This window comes from Chaetodon auriga, chromosome 21, assembly GCF_051107435.1.
Source record: "Chaetodon auriga isolate fChaAug3 chromosome 21, fChaAug3.hap1, whole genome shotgun sequence".
Taxonomy (NCBI): domain Eukaryota; kingdom Metazoa; phylum Chordata; class Actinopteri; order Chaetodontiformes; family Chaetodontidae; genus Chaetodon; species Chaetodon auriga.
Genome location: NC_135094.1, coordinates 5895317 through 5910366, shown reverse-complemented (window position 1 = coordinate 5910366; position 15050 = coordinate 5895317). Strand labels below are relative to the sequence as shown.

The 15050-nt window shown below is 46.3% G+C and overlaps 1 protein-coding gene across 1 annotated transcript in view; it reads left to right on the top strand.

The window, feature by feature from the left end:
• The window catches only part of gli3 (GLI family zinc finger 3), a 92425-nt gene that overhangs the window by 52759 nt on the left and 24616 nt on the right, over positions 1 to 15050 (top strand). Inside the window, exon 5 of the mRNA XM_076761511.1 lies at positions 14543 to 14748. Within this exon, the coding sequence (XP_076617626.1) occupies positions 14543 to 14748 (206 nt within the window). The remainder of the gene's footprint in view (positions 1 to 14542; positions 14749 to 15050) is intronic.

Sequence of the window (15050 nt, the reverse complement as noted above, 5' to 3'; positions counted from 1 at the left end):
CTGTCGCTTCGGGGAAATGGAAGGAGGCGGCTTATGGAGAAATATTGAATTGTTTTAGGACAAGTTCTCCTCGGTGAGCAGAATTAATCGTTATTAGCCCTCTCAAAGATATGCCTAAGTACACAGGGACTATTATTGCAGTACTTCCCCATGCAGCCTCTCATTACGGCCTGTAATTACAGTTGGGTTGGCCCTGCGGCAGCTCCATCAATCCAGCCGGCTTCCCCCCGCCACGCACACCAGCCAGTCACCACTGGGCATCCGTGGCCGGAGAAAAACACCGCAAAACGCCCAGCAGCTTGTTTCCTCTCCGCCACAATGACACATCCACCATCCGCCAGTACGTGGCAAATGAACAGAATCATATCCTATTACTGTGAAGGGCCTAATTGAAACATGTTTATTTATGGCCCCCGTTTGCAGACGAGGCGCGGGCGTTAGCAGCGCGGCTAACGGGCTCCAGCGATATGAGGCGGCAGAATTAAATTAAAAGCTCATAAAATGAAATATGCTCTGTATTAGCTGTTTGACACTTAATTTGCCTTCAAATGAGCAGAGGAAATCACAAATTAACTGTCCTTTGTTTTTTTTCCCTCTTTACCTCACCTCCCCTATTAGGCAAGGGAGCGCAATTACAGACAGAGGCTAATCGTTTAGTTTATGAATTCTTGTGGGGAAGGTACCAATGTGCCATTCAATATTAAAGCCTCAGGGTCGGGGGGGTGGGGGCGTGGGGGTCCCTTCTTGTGGGTGCTCGCTTTGCAGAGGAACTCGTACATTCACGTGAAAGAAGGGAAAGACTCTCAACAGCCCCAGTTTGAGTAGAAACCGATGCCAGCTAACAACCAGCCTCCTCTGGGTTTCCATAACTTAAGCAAAGCCTTAATGTCCTGTGCTGATCCAGGACCAGCAAAAGTCTGTCCTCTCCCGAAGCTGGTGTTCTTTCCCCTGCGCGTCTCTGGTCTGGAATCCGCTGACCTCCAGCCTCACCGTGAGGAGAAAGAGCCCTTCCTGCTGCAGAGAAGATGCTTCCTGCTTAAATAAACACATTGATCGGTGAAGAGCAGGCTCTCCACGGGAGCTCTGGTCCCCTCTGCCTCCACCATTGTGTGGGACTGGCTTAATGGGAGTTAGGGGGGAGGCCGGGGCCAAGAGAAGAGACCGCTCCTTTCATTCCAGCTTTATTGCCCGACCGCGGTACACAGCAAAACAAAACAGGCCTCTCATGCGGCTCAGCGCCGGCTCCCGGTCACCCGGAGACCGCTCAGAACAAACAGAGGTATTCGTCACAAGTCAATTATCAGCATCGGAGTTTACTCTGGAGTCCCGGGCCCTCGTGCTGTGAATGGGGCCGCTAAAACAACAAAACATTCTTACGGGATAAGCAATTGGCTCACAACCTTTTGCGCTGTTATGTGGATTTAGGAAAGAATTAGTCGAAATGATGGAGTCCATTTAGGAGTTTATAAAGTTGGAAAGCAAGAAGAATGCCCCGAGGTTTGACTTTTTGGGTTATTTAACAGTTTGATTGTGGGTTTGTGATGAAATATTTGTACTACATGCACAATATCAAACAGACTTTTTTGTCAAAGAGTGAGCAAAGAGAACCATTTTTTTAATTTGTTTTATTAACCTTTATTCAGACAGTTAATCTCATTGAGACATTCAAGCAGCAATACAGCGAAAAGTCAAATTAAACATACATATATAATCCACTGTACACTTTCTACATCCCATATACTGTATATTTTTCTGTCATGGAATTATGGAAATGCCTTTTTTCCATTACTGCATTCAATATGTTTTACAGATTTCTTAAATCTGAAGCTCAAAGTTTGATTTCAAAGAAAAGAAAACTTCTCAGTGTGACTCATGAATAAAGTCATGGAGACTCTGTCAGCGTGGAGGTGGAGTGCAGGTGGGGGCTGTGAGGGTGTTTCCGTCGTCCCGGCCTGTGTGGTTATTTCATTCAGGAGTGTGTTTGTTCAGCTGCCGGCCCGGCCTGACTGGAAGGCTTTCTGGAGGCACCGGGGGAGAGCTGCGGCACGCCTCCGTCACCGCAGCACAGCCTCAGCTCTGAAGCGATGAGCACTTCATTGACTTCAGGTCTGCGTGAGCTGTTGCTTCAGAAGCTGGATTTTTGGCTAAAGATTGCAGCCATCCACCTTTTTAACCTCTGAATCCTGAGATTCTCACCAATTTCACGCCGTTTCCGTACTCACACGCTTCCCCCTCGCTGTCCTCTGCCTGTGGCGGAGGGAGTTTTTTTTTTTTTTTTAAGATGTGTGCTGTGTTGTTTTGTTATTTACATAAACTGTTGTCAGAGCGCCCAATCTGGGCATAGAGGAGCGGCGTGTTGCTTAGCATAAAGACCACGGCCTTATCTCAACACCTCCTTCCAGATGGGACGAGGCAGAGCATTGCAATACACACACACTTGAGCACAGACACACACATGAGTACACACACACACACACACACATGCAATGCAAAAACAATAGGAAGACAAAAGGCTGTGGTGTAGCTTGTGCAGAGGCTAGAGGAGAAATGTGTTGTAAGTGTGCAGCTTCATCGGTGGCTTCTTACGGTGTGATCTGACTCTGCTGTGTCAAGGCCTCATTTAACAGTTGATATTTCAGTTTCAGGCCAAACTTCAGTACATTTTTCCACCAATTTTGTCTGCAACACACGACACAGTGGCTGGGATTTGTCTCTTTTTTTTTTTTTGCAGCCTGGCTGTTCGACGTTTTCTCTCATAATCTCTGCAGTCGACGATTTGCTATTAATATTCCACATTTGAATATCGTCTAGACTAAAGCAGAGTGTGAAGTGGGGCCATAAATTACATTAAGAATTGATGATTATTTCGTAATCTCATCTGATCATTCCTGTCCAGATATGGCTGCTGTCACCGAGGAGCAGGGCAGGGAGACGAAGGCCACTTTTTCATCCTCCTCTCCAACTGTCCAAAACCCATTCTGTGTGACTTCATAGGTCACCCCTCTCCGGTGCAGTCACTGGTTTCCCTCCATCCTCCTTCCCCTGTCTCCCCCCCCTCTTTAATACTTTCTCTATGGAGTAAGTCGGGGGGACAGGCGGTCACGCAGTAGCTGGCTTCATGATTAATGGTGTTTATTCTTGACAGAAGGCTCCTTTATTTATCTGCATTGCAGCTTCACTGATACTATCAGTCACCTGAATGAAAAATATTCAGTCATACCAATTTTGCAGTATAATTGAGTAGAGTCACTTCCTTTCAGTTTTTTTTCCCCCCCTCGCCTCTCCTCTCCCACTCTATCTGGCAGCCTTATCATCGCCACAGTAATTTTCGCGCTGCGTTGTTTGATATGGAGAGGCTGGCTTTAGCCGCATTTGACATAAAGCCTCTTCAATTTTCACTGGAGAAAAAAAAAAAGGGGGAAGAAAGAAAGTTGTGCACCACTCTGTGAAAATGTGTGAAGAGGGGAAAGTATCCTTCCCCCCCTTTTTTTTTCTGAGGCAATTTCAGGATTTAGAGAGAAAGGAGATAAATGCCTAAGCAGAAATGTGGGCAGATTGGAGTTACAGTATATCTATTTTTTTTGTAATACACCAGTTTCAGAAGCCTAAATGGGCAGTGTAGTTTTTTTTTTTTTTTCAGTTCAGCCTGTGCACAGGACCATGATATTTTGAAAGCACCTGTGTATTTTGAGAATGATGGATCCTGCAGGTTGGGGTGGGGGGAGGGAGGGGAAAAAAGAGCAGAACAGCAGATATTTGACAAGGCCTGTAAAGGTTTTAGGGTTGAGTCATTACCCGTGGAGATCTGTTAAGACATGCTCCGAAACTCTACTTACCAGGCTTGGATTACCTGCGCTGAGGCGGCTCCTGCTGCTGAGTTGCCCCTAGTTATTAAATATCACGTGCGTTTTTCATTTATTTTTCCCAGCTTAATAGTTTATGACTTGTGTCTTAACGGCAAATAGTCGTCTCAACCAAACAGAAGAAGTGTGAGTGTTTCCAATCGAACGGTTCCTTACGTAACGCTTTTATTCATGCAAATCAAATCTGATTATTCCTTCAATAAATATTTCCTCTTCATTGTAATTTCTGCTATCTCGGTCCTTGGTTGAATTTAATTTTCGGCTCCATTATAAATACCTTTGAAAAAGGTACATTTTCGATAAAAAGGGGAATACATTAATCTCTAATACGAGGCCTGTGAATTTGCACATGTAACACATTAGTGGATTTGATTTTCTCTACGCGAGTCATTTGCCCCCCTCTTCATGTTTGAGATCTCAATTTGTAGCTCTCCCATGGAGCACAATGGAAAACCAGGTCTGAGGGGAAGAGATAACAGGCAGGTGCCAACAGCTCTGCGCTAATGTGTGTGCGTGTGTGTGTGTGTGTGCTGCTGCATCCATGCTTACACACACACACGTTTGAAATACTTTCTCGTCCGTGTTTGAGCATCATTTTATTTATTTCGCTGCCATTTTTTTCTGTAAAGTTCTACTTTTTTCTCTCTTTAATATAGAAAAAGCAAAATTACATTTAAATAAACATTGATTTTACCAGTATTTTTTAAAGTGATGCTTGTTGGTCACTGGTCACATTTTCATTTCTGACGTTTTAATATTATACAGCTGAATAATTCTAACACGCATTATAAATACGGCGGCAACAAACGGATTATTTTTATCACTTAACGTGCTAATTAGTTTCTTAGGTAATTGTGTTGTCTATAAAATATCAGTCGTGTGTAGTGAAAAATCCCTGTCGCAGTTTCCCATATTAACACATTCATATTGCTTTTTTAAAATCTCATAATTAGCCCAAAAACCCTCAGAAATTGGCAGTTTACAAAGCCACACTGGAGAAACTGGAATCAGACGATGTTTTATATTTCGAATGAAAAATTATGAAAATGAATAGATTAAAAGAATAGTTGCTGATTAATTTTATGCGAATTAATTAATCCTTTCAGCTCAAAATTCCAAATATAATGGACAGCAATGCTAAACAAACCTTAAGCAACATTTAATTTGTGTGATGTACGACGGACGTAAAGCTTTCAGTCTTCAGTGGCTTTGGTGGTAACTTACTCGATGGGTGTGGCAGACTGTCACTTTTATGAGCCGTGCCGCTTCATAATTGGCTTTGTAAAAGACCCTCCTCTCATTGGCGGGGAGCTATTAGAGAACAGCAGCGACTGTCAAGATATTACCCAGCGCTGGCAGCGCGTCGCCTCACATCGTCTCCGCAACCGGAGGCGGCCGCCGATCTGACGTCTGCTTCTCTTCACAGACAGTCAGAAACGAGCCTCTTTTGACCTTCGCAATCAGACGAAATGCTGATTTCAGGCAGGAAATATTTTGCTTCTTACCTAATGCACAATAATCAATTTTAGTTCTGGACTCTTCACAAATTGAGTCAGTTTTTTTTTTTCAGCTTGTGCCCTGCAGACGTCATGCTGTAGCAGTGTAGAAATGTGGAATTTCCATTACTCTGATCTCTGGGCTGTGGGCTCCAGACCCCGCGATCCCACTCTGGGGGCCAGTTACAGCAAGTAACGAGACCAGGGGAACAGGGTCATAAATCCTCTCCAACTCTCCTCATTTTCCATCCTCCCTCCGTCCCTCCCTTCCTTTCCTCCCTCTCTCTCCTTCGCTTCCATCTTTCCTCAAGCCCTCAATGCACGATTTACGAAACCCGAATGCAACGATGTGAAATATTCCTGCATGTTTAAAAGTGTTAATGGAAGAGGAAGTGGCTTCATTGCCTCCCTTTCAGCTCCTGCTCCTCCTCTCCTCCTCCCTTTTTTCTGTTTGTTTATCTTCCAGATCGCAGAATATTTCGCTCCTTTTACACTCTTGAAAATTAATTCATATCACATAAAGCGATTCTTTTCTCTCAGCCCTTCGTTTTCGCCCTTATCAGATGCGGTGTCCATTACATCTGATAGCGTGATGGGGAATAGTTTCATGTTTAATAATGTCGTTCAGAGTTTGGAATGAGCCAAAAAGAAACCCTTTGCTATTTCTGTCTCCCCTGATACTTCACTTGATTTATTTATTTATTGGGGAGGGGGTCAGCTTGTGAACTTCTTTAGTTTCTTCCCCCCTCGCGAGCGTCCGGCGGGAGCTGCACGGACATGCGCAGTCGTGCACGAAGCTGCAGGGTGACCGCACTCGTAAGGATGCAGCAAGCCTTTTTATTGCATTTTTTGGACATCTCCATGTGAGTGATTCTACTACATTAAAGTTTTATTTTAAGGGATTAAAGAAAGCTGTGAAACTTGTTCCAGGAGCCAGAGTCAGAAAAAGCAAATGTTTCCCAAAGCAGGCTTATTAGGAATTCCCTCCCATTCATATCAGTTTTGTGTCACTTATGTAGCGGGTTTGTGAAACATCCTCCTTTGGGTATATCCAAATTTTACACAGGTTTGTGTTTAAGCCTCCCAAAGCTTCAGCAAGCCTGAGCTTGGCACCACCACGCACTCAGCCCCGTCATGATTAAATATCAAGGAACTCCACTTGACATTTTATTAGTCCAACAAGATGGATGAAATGGCTGGAATAAAGTAGGCTGTGTCTGTTCACTTTCCCACCAGCACTTGCCTTTCTTCTGTCCAGATTTTCTTCCCTTCCCTCCTCTGCAAGAAGTGTGTATTAAGAAAACGTGATGGATTTCATTGTGAAAAGGAGATTTTCAGCGCAGGGAAGGAAACATATTTCTTGCGTCTTGTACCTGATGCTCCTGTTCTCCCCCCTCTGCGTCTCAGCGCTGCCTCCCTCCCTCCCCTCCTCTTCCTCCCGACCCCCTTTTTGTGTTGTTCTACCTCAGATCTCTGTCTGAAGGATTAACCATCTCCAGCGGTGTGTCTCTGCTGTCTTGTAGCGCTGTGTATTGTTTGTGATTTGCTCAGGCCCATCCGTGCGGCTGCTCATTTCAGCTGCCCAGCGTGACGTGGTGAATTGAGGGGGATCCACGCCGCTCCTCGCAGCCCTGGGCCACACTCATTCTCCTCACCTGAGATGGGCTGTACACACACGCTCATTACCTGAGTTGTCGGGGTAGCGGAGGCGGTGGGGTGTGGAACCTGAACCCTGTTTTTAGCTGCAGGCGTCAGCTGAGTTTTTGTGTAAAAGGCATCAGGGCCATCGAGACATTACTTGAGAGGAAAGAGAAAGATAGATGTGCTTCCTCCCTGTTTTGAGAAGTTTAACACTTCAACACCCAGGAGTCCCCTCCTGTCTTCTCTGTAGCCCGGGGCATGCCAGAGGAAGTCAAAACACTCACCGAGAGCAGCGCTAATTCCACCTGTGCTTGCTTTGGAAAAAAAAAAAAAAGCAAAGCAGCCATCAAGTAATTTGCAGCGAGTTGAGATGAAGGAGGAATGCTTCATGCAAAACGATTGTTCTGTTTGTAAAAGGCAAGCATGGGAAAGGACCAAAAAGGGAACAAGAAAACATTTTTTTTTTTTTTTTTTTGGGTCTCATGTTTCTTCCCTGATTCCAGCCCCCTTGAAATTACAGGAAGAAAAAGGCAGGCTCATTTTGTGTAATTTCACTTTCATGTTTTCATTTTCTTGCTGTATTCTCTGTTGATTTGTTTTGGTAGACATTCTTATCTCGATGGCAGAAATTACATTTAATTGCAGCGTGGAAAAATGGTTTTCGAAGCCGTGTGAAAGAAAAACCTGCTGCGTGGCGAAGCCCGACATAAACTTTTCAAAAACCATGCTTGCGTTTGGTCCTGATTTGGAACCGATGAAAAGATTCCATTAATACTGATAAAACGCAATCGTCTGACGTTGTCGAAGGAGCGCCGAGGAGCTTTGATTGGAAACAGGAAGCATTCTTGGTGTGTGACACACCTTCAGCAGATTCGTGACTCACGCAGGAGTTGACGCAGCCAGCAGTTATGACCAGTAGCTCTGACACCTGGACCCGTTTGTTATGACTTGAGCTCGTCACACTCGCTGGCTCCTGTTGATAAGCGTGTGTTATCAGTTCAGCGGCAGTGATACGTGCCTACAGGGATGTACCGCGTCTTTCTGGTAGGACGAGTGTGCATGTGTGCTCCTTCTGCTGCGTGTGGACAATGTGAGTGTGACTGAAACACACAGTGGGAGGAGACGGAGAAACTGAAGGAGAGTGCTTGGTATTCAACTGGACAGTGTGTGTGTGTGTGTGTGTGTGTGTGTGTGTGTGTGTGACTGTGCACTGTATGGGAATGTCTGGCACGCCTCCAGAGGTATCCCACAGAGAGGGAATCCTGCTTGATGTGACCATGAATAGAAAGCCATCCACACCCCCTGAACCCACCCAGGCCTTTGATGTCAGGGGGTCACACAGAGCCCTCGCGGCTCTGGGGGTGCATAGTTACCCTGAACGCCTGGCAACCTCGCCATGCCATGCCAGGCCGGTCCGCTCTGCCCGGCCAGAAGACGTAAAAAAGCAGAGAGGAGGAAATTCCAATTACAACAAACTATAACTGTTAATGCTGGTAGGAAAGGCTGAAGGACAAGCCTTCATTTATCACTGAAGTGCATCACTTGAGTTCAGAAAGTTCATTTCAGATATGAAGGCTGCAGCCAGAGAATGACAGATTACATCTGTGCAACGTCTCATCAGCTAAGGTGACCTTGATCAAGACTCTGAACTCTGCTTACTAGTGTTGCTTCGCTCTAAAAGGGTGACAGCCCCCCCCCCAAAATAACAGTAATAATCATAATAACTGCAGCCTCTGTGTGATAAGAGCATGATAAGAACTACTTAAAATGACAGAAACCATCTTTAGGAAGAATGTATTTGACGTGTACCTTAGCAGAGATGACAGGTCCTCCATCTGCTGATGAAGGCCATGATTACACTTTAAAGCTCTGGAGCAAGCGAAAAGAGAAGGAGGTGCACAAAATAAACAACAAAAAGGTTAAAGAGCATCATGTTACCCAAAGATTCATGACATGACAATCACAAGTCAGCATTCGTGAGAATCTTATTCACCATCTGCATCACAACATCCGGATTGAAGTATTTTCGAAAAGCTCCATTTCAGGGGGGATTTTGTTGGCTTCGGATGGAAATCACCTTCTGTGGGAACATGCTAATTCTTTGCCAAAGCAGTCAGAGGCGCCTGGTTTGACTGAAGCTGGATCTGAAAGTAAAATTCAGTTTTAACTGCCGCTGTAATTGTCATTACTAAGTTGGAAAATGAAGTCATAGGAATGTGCTTTGGTGGCAGAACTTAATGAGGACTTTCCCATCGGATCATTAGGAACCCAGAGGATATCTACCGTCCTCTGTTTGTGTCTGTCTCTCACTGTCTGTCTTCCCTCTTTCCCCTTGTCTCAGCTCCCTTTGCTCTCTCCTTGGGTCTCAGCTGGCTCTGTTCCTGTGGCCCTTTGATCTCGGTGAAAGGGTTTGGAGCTTTAAAGTGCTTCTGTTTCCGCTGTCAGGAGCCCCTCTCTTCCTCCCCTCTGGTTTAGGCTTTCAGAGCGGTGGCAGCCTTGTGCTGTGGCTGGGTGGGTCAGGGGGTTGGGGTGGGGGTGGGGGTGGGCACAGGTTTCTATGAGCTGGTGAGGCTGAGGTGAGGTTGGAGGGGGAATGCGTGTGTGATGCTGTCAGCCTCGGTCAGGGGAGGGCCTGACTGATCCCACTTCCCTCCAAAACCCCAGTTCCCACCTCCCTCAGCCCCTTGTGGCCACAGGTGTAACATGTCGAGGCAGACGGCTCTACATGGCTTTAACCTCTTGTATTTTCCTGCTACCTCTTCTTCCTGTAAATTTCACATATTTGAGGAAACCATTTTTCAAAGCGTTGTACGTCCTTCCAGTTCGAAATGATCACCTTGAAATACAGTACGACCCAGCTGCAACAGCGCAGGTTTGTCAAGCAAGGACCTAATTTACCTGCCACAGTACAAAGCTCCTATTTTATGTGTCTGTAAATGTTGTTACCACCAATAAATGTATAGAATGGAAGTCCTCATACATAGGAGTGACCTGTTTTTGTGCCACATCGAGAAACAGTCGAATCACAGGAGCTTTCAATGCACCACTGTTCATGGCGGAGGGATACCAATGCAAAATGAAAAGCTGAAGCTTCATCTGTTATACTCTGCACCCACCAAGGTGTTATGTTGGCCAATCAAATCACCCGTAAAGGCGCTGCTTGGGCCAATCAAATGCATACAAATGCACAATCCTGCTGGAGTAAACTCGAGTGCTGCACTGCTACTGTTTCCCTCACAATCAAAGATGAAACAGGTGTGCAGCGTCTTACAGCTGTTCCTCAAACCGTGTTTTCAGTCTGAACGGCTGCTTGGTTTAACATGGGTTGGTCATGCAGGTCCAACTGCATCTCTGAGCCACTGCACATATGAATATGTAGTTTACCAAAACAGTGGTTAAAGCGTTTAATAGCATCTACGGCAACAATTAAGAGACACTAAATGTGGTCCTCTAGTGAAGTCAATATGGATTTGTGCTGATGACATCTCAGTACTATTATATATATATACGTTTTATATACACATGTCAAAGATATATCAGGATTACTGTTAAATGCTGCAAAGATCGTGTTAACTCTAACCTCGTCTGGTATCGTGACTCTCAGCCTCTGTGTTTTTTCTTTCTCAAATCTCCTCCTTGGACCACTTCAGCTGCTCTGGATGAAAAAAATGATGGTCTCTGAACCTTCGCAGTTGCTGGATTATTGGATTTGGACCGAGCAATTTCCTGTACCCTTCTGTGAAGCACACATCAAGAAATTTTCATTTTATTTCATGTGCAACCATTTCATGCTCGAGCTAAAAGTATTTTGCAAAGCACGGTTCCCGTTTTAGCCGACCGCTGTGTCAATACCACCAGGTCTAGCTGCCGCGCCACAATGATACCTTCTGTCCTCAGTGAAGTCATCAACCTCCACCGCAACTGTGTGTTCCTACTGCAGCTTGCACCGAAAAAATTATTAGTGTTGATATAACCTTGTTCCAAACAAAGATTCAAGGCTTGTTTACATGAACGCACACCCCTCCACGAAACCTCAAGATCTTATGGGGGCATATTTACACTTGGCAAGTGTGTATTCATCCGGTGAAATAAGACGACAGTTTAAAATCCACAGACCGCCCAGTGTAAACATGCGATCTCTTAAAGAGGCGCTGGCTGGTTTAAGCAAGGCCACGTGAGAGGAAATGGCTTCCATATGTCAGGAGCTCAGTCCCTCCTTGTGCCCTGTTTGCTGGATGTCTTCTTTGAGGGTTAATAGGAATTATAAAGCCACGAAGGGAAGCTGAGGAGTGAAGGAAAAAGTTTTTTCTCTGGTAAGACAGAGAAGCCTGCAAACCCCGCGGTACAGCTTTGATGTAAATCTTAAATCAGGTGTAACTAAGACGCTACTCCTCTGGCACACACCGACTCGCACATCAGCGCGCACACACACACACACGCGGGGCTGAACATTCCTGCGCACACTCTGCACGTTGTCAGATCACTTCCTTTCGTCATGTTGATTAATGCACGCTGGCAGATGCTAAGACGATCACGACCCTGCAGAGAGCAGCCGAACGCCGAGGATCGGACGCTCTTTTGGTCTTGCTTGTACGGAGTCGCGCCGCACTCCTCCGAACCATCCATCTCCCTCCTGTCCTCCTCAAATCCCCTCACACCTGGCTCCGCACCCCTGGAGACCTCTTTTTTCTCTCCTCCCTCTCCAACTCCCCCTTTCTCCTAACTCTTCCCTGTCCACCTCCCAGTTCATACTCCGTATCTTCACACGCTCCCTCCTTCTCCTCCTCCTCCTCCCGACTACCGTTCATGCTCCAACTGCCTCTCCCCTCCCTCCCTGCAGCCCTCCCTCACACCTCTCTCCCTTCCCTCTCTCCTCTTCAAACTTCTCTATCCCTTTCCGCCTTTCAACAGGCTGAATAATAACTCCCCGTGCCACCATCTTCCCACCAGTCATCATGTGCGCTCCCTTTTATTTAGTTCTCCGACCGCCGCCTCTTTCAGTTCTCCAGGCCTTCCAGTAGGGCTCTGCTCTTACTCGCTAAGTTAATTGGAAAAACAAGGCGAGCAGAGGCATTCTGCCAGGGTCAGTGTAGGGAGATGCAGCCAACGCATGACAGGGTTAATCAGTGTCATGGCAGCCAGAGCGGGTGTCTGGCTCTCCTCAAACAGGCATGTGGAGGGCCAGACCAGGGAAAAGAAAGTCATGAAATGTCTCTACCCTTTCCTTCTGGGCTCTTATTTCTGCATCACAAATGCTTAAAAGATCATATGCAGACATTTCAGGGACCCAAAAATATTTGTGCCTTTAAGTGGACCCTTGTACATCTGCAAATTTGAGGATTTAAATGTATTCCACTTGTGTTTTAAAAACGTCAGGTGCAGGATGTTCTTTCTGCGTCTGTGCATTTTTCCTTCTGTCATCAATGTTTTTTTGTGTCGTCCCTCAGCTGCGTGTGTGTGTGTGTGTGTGTGTGTGTGTGTGTGTGTGTACGTGAGATGCCCGGTCGGCCATGTGACATCAAAGTGCGCATCACTCTGCAGCTGTGTTGTGATCTGTGTAAATGAGGCATGTCGTGGTGGCATGGTGGCGTGTGTGCACATGACTTGCTTATCATAAACACACTCTTTCACACACCTGTTTTGATGTGCCCTCAGCATGGCTTGCAAGGTGTGGAGGAAGTAAAACCTTTTTTTTTTTTTTTTTGATGGGAGACGTGCAGAAACACACCAATCAAATGGAGGCCCCCCCCCCAAAAAAAGGAAAAAAATTCCACAATCATTGTGTTGCAACGTCGGATCTCTTAATCTGTCACCTTTGCACACTTCAACAATGAGGCTTTCGCTGAGATTCCTCTCAGGACTTCCCCTCCTGAGAGTGCTGTTGTCTTTTTCACATACACCTGCTTCAGCATCCCTGAGACATGTTGTCACACACTTGAAGACAGTGAAAGCCTTTAAAATCATCCCGTGGCCCCTCTGGGCTCATTACAGAAGACAAAGTTTGTATGTGTGAACGCCTGTGCACACCTATGTCTGTGTGTTTCTGTGTCTGTCCTCGAGTGTGTGTGTTGTTTCCGCTCCTCAGTGCTCATTATTTGCCCTGGCCTGAGCTCTTTCATTAGGGGGGTTGTGAAGTGGAGGGGCCGGTAGGGGATCAGGGGAAGGGGCGGAGGTCGTAATTGGGCTGTTCCGCTCCCCTGGCCTTGCTCAAGGTCACTGTGAGACAAACTCTGGGCCAGGTCTCGCTCTTTCTTCCCCTTCCTCCCCTCTTTTCCCACCCTTTTCCATATCTCCTCCTCACCTCCCTTTAAAACCCCCACTTTTTCTCTCCCTCCCTCCTGCGCTCATCCTCTCCTTCTCCTGGGGTCTTTTGTCACAGTAGACTGGTCCACTGGGGAGCCACAGAGAAGTGGAGGGGCTAATTCAGTCTAATCTCTTAGCCTGTTAATGTCTGGCTGATATGTGGATTTCTCCACATCCTCAGGGGAAGGCCTTTGTGGTGAAGGCCATCATTATGAAGTTTCCAAGCCCTCCTAGCCAATTATATGAAGGGAGACGAATTAGTTCATCTCAAACTTGGCCCCTAAGAAGTTTTCCTGATTGTTCTCAACTTTATTTCCCATCCTACACCACAGAGACGATTCACAGCAGAAGTTTCTGATAAAAACGAATCGCCCGACGGTGCTCGTAAAAAGATTGCGCATCTTGCGTGAGACTCGCTGATGGATCTTGTACAACATTGTATCCGTCATGTGCAATTCTGTACATGGTTTCAGCTCAAAGCCAAGTTTGAAGCCATCGGAGCAAAGCGGTGTAGCGTTGCTTGTCTGCTGCTGGCCAGCGGTGAGCTCGGTCTAACGTTTCCCTCTGATTAAGACGCAGTGGTGAAAGCTGCCTTTGATCTGAGGAAATGTCTGCGTAGGGAGCAGTTGGAATGCAGCGCTCTCCTCGCTGCCTCGCAGATGGAGAGAGAGAGACAGAGAGAGAGATAATGTCACAGTCCGTTTGTCTGGCCTCGAAGCCAGTCCACCCACGGTAGCAGAATCTGGACGCTGGGAGCCTGTCGGGCCTAATGAAATGAGCATGACGTCCCTGCTGCAAACTGTGGGCTCAACTGGATCTTTGATGTTTTCTGTGCGCAGTGTTGATGACATTAGAGCTTAATCAAATCAAAAGATGTTATTAAGTGGACTGCAGACAGAGATTTATGCTGTGATTTAACTTTAACTAAATTCTGCTTCTTGAGAGAAACTGTGTTTATTATGAGACTCTACAGCAGGAATGTTCACACTGGGGTCAACTTTCATCAAAAATGAGTTTTAGTTATACAGACCAATACCACAGATCACACATTTGCCTCAAGGGGTTTTACAACCTGTATATGAATCCTCTATCCTTAGACCCCCAAAACTCCCCCCAAAAACCCTTAAACTGGGAAAAAAAATTAGAAAAATGCATGTGATTGCTTTATTATTTTGGGTTTGTAGCCTGTTTAAAATACTCACGCTCTTCTTCTGTATTTTCTTCTGTGTGTCTCTGCAGGCCTCCTGCGCTAGCGGGCAGTCCGGCTTTCTCCGACATCTCCCTCATCCGGATCTCGCCCCAGCGGAACCCCTCCGTCGGGGCGGAGTCGCCCTTTCACCCTCCGCACCCCTACATCAACCCATACATGGACTACATCCGCTCACTCCACAGCAGCCCCTCCATCTCTGTGCTGTCAGCCACCCGGGGCCTCAGCCCTGCAGATGGTGAATAAAGTGAAACATACACCAACGCACAAAGCGGGATTCATATATACACTCACAGCGCGGACACGCACACACACGCACATCTGCACGCATCCCCAGCGGAGCAGAAATGGACAAAACCTCAGCAGACCCTTAAAAATGGTATTTGGAATTGATTGGTGAGGTTCGATTGCTATTAGGAGGGATCTGGATTCTCTGTATCAGTTTAATTCCTGTTTGAGATCAGAAGAGGTCAGGTGAGAGGCAACTAGATCCATCTCTATTAAGACCCAGGGGTTGGTGAGATGTTATCTGAGTGACGG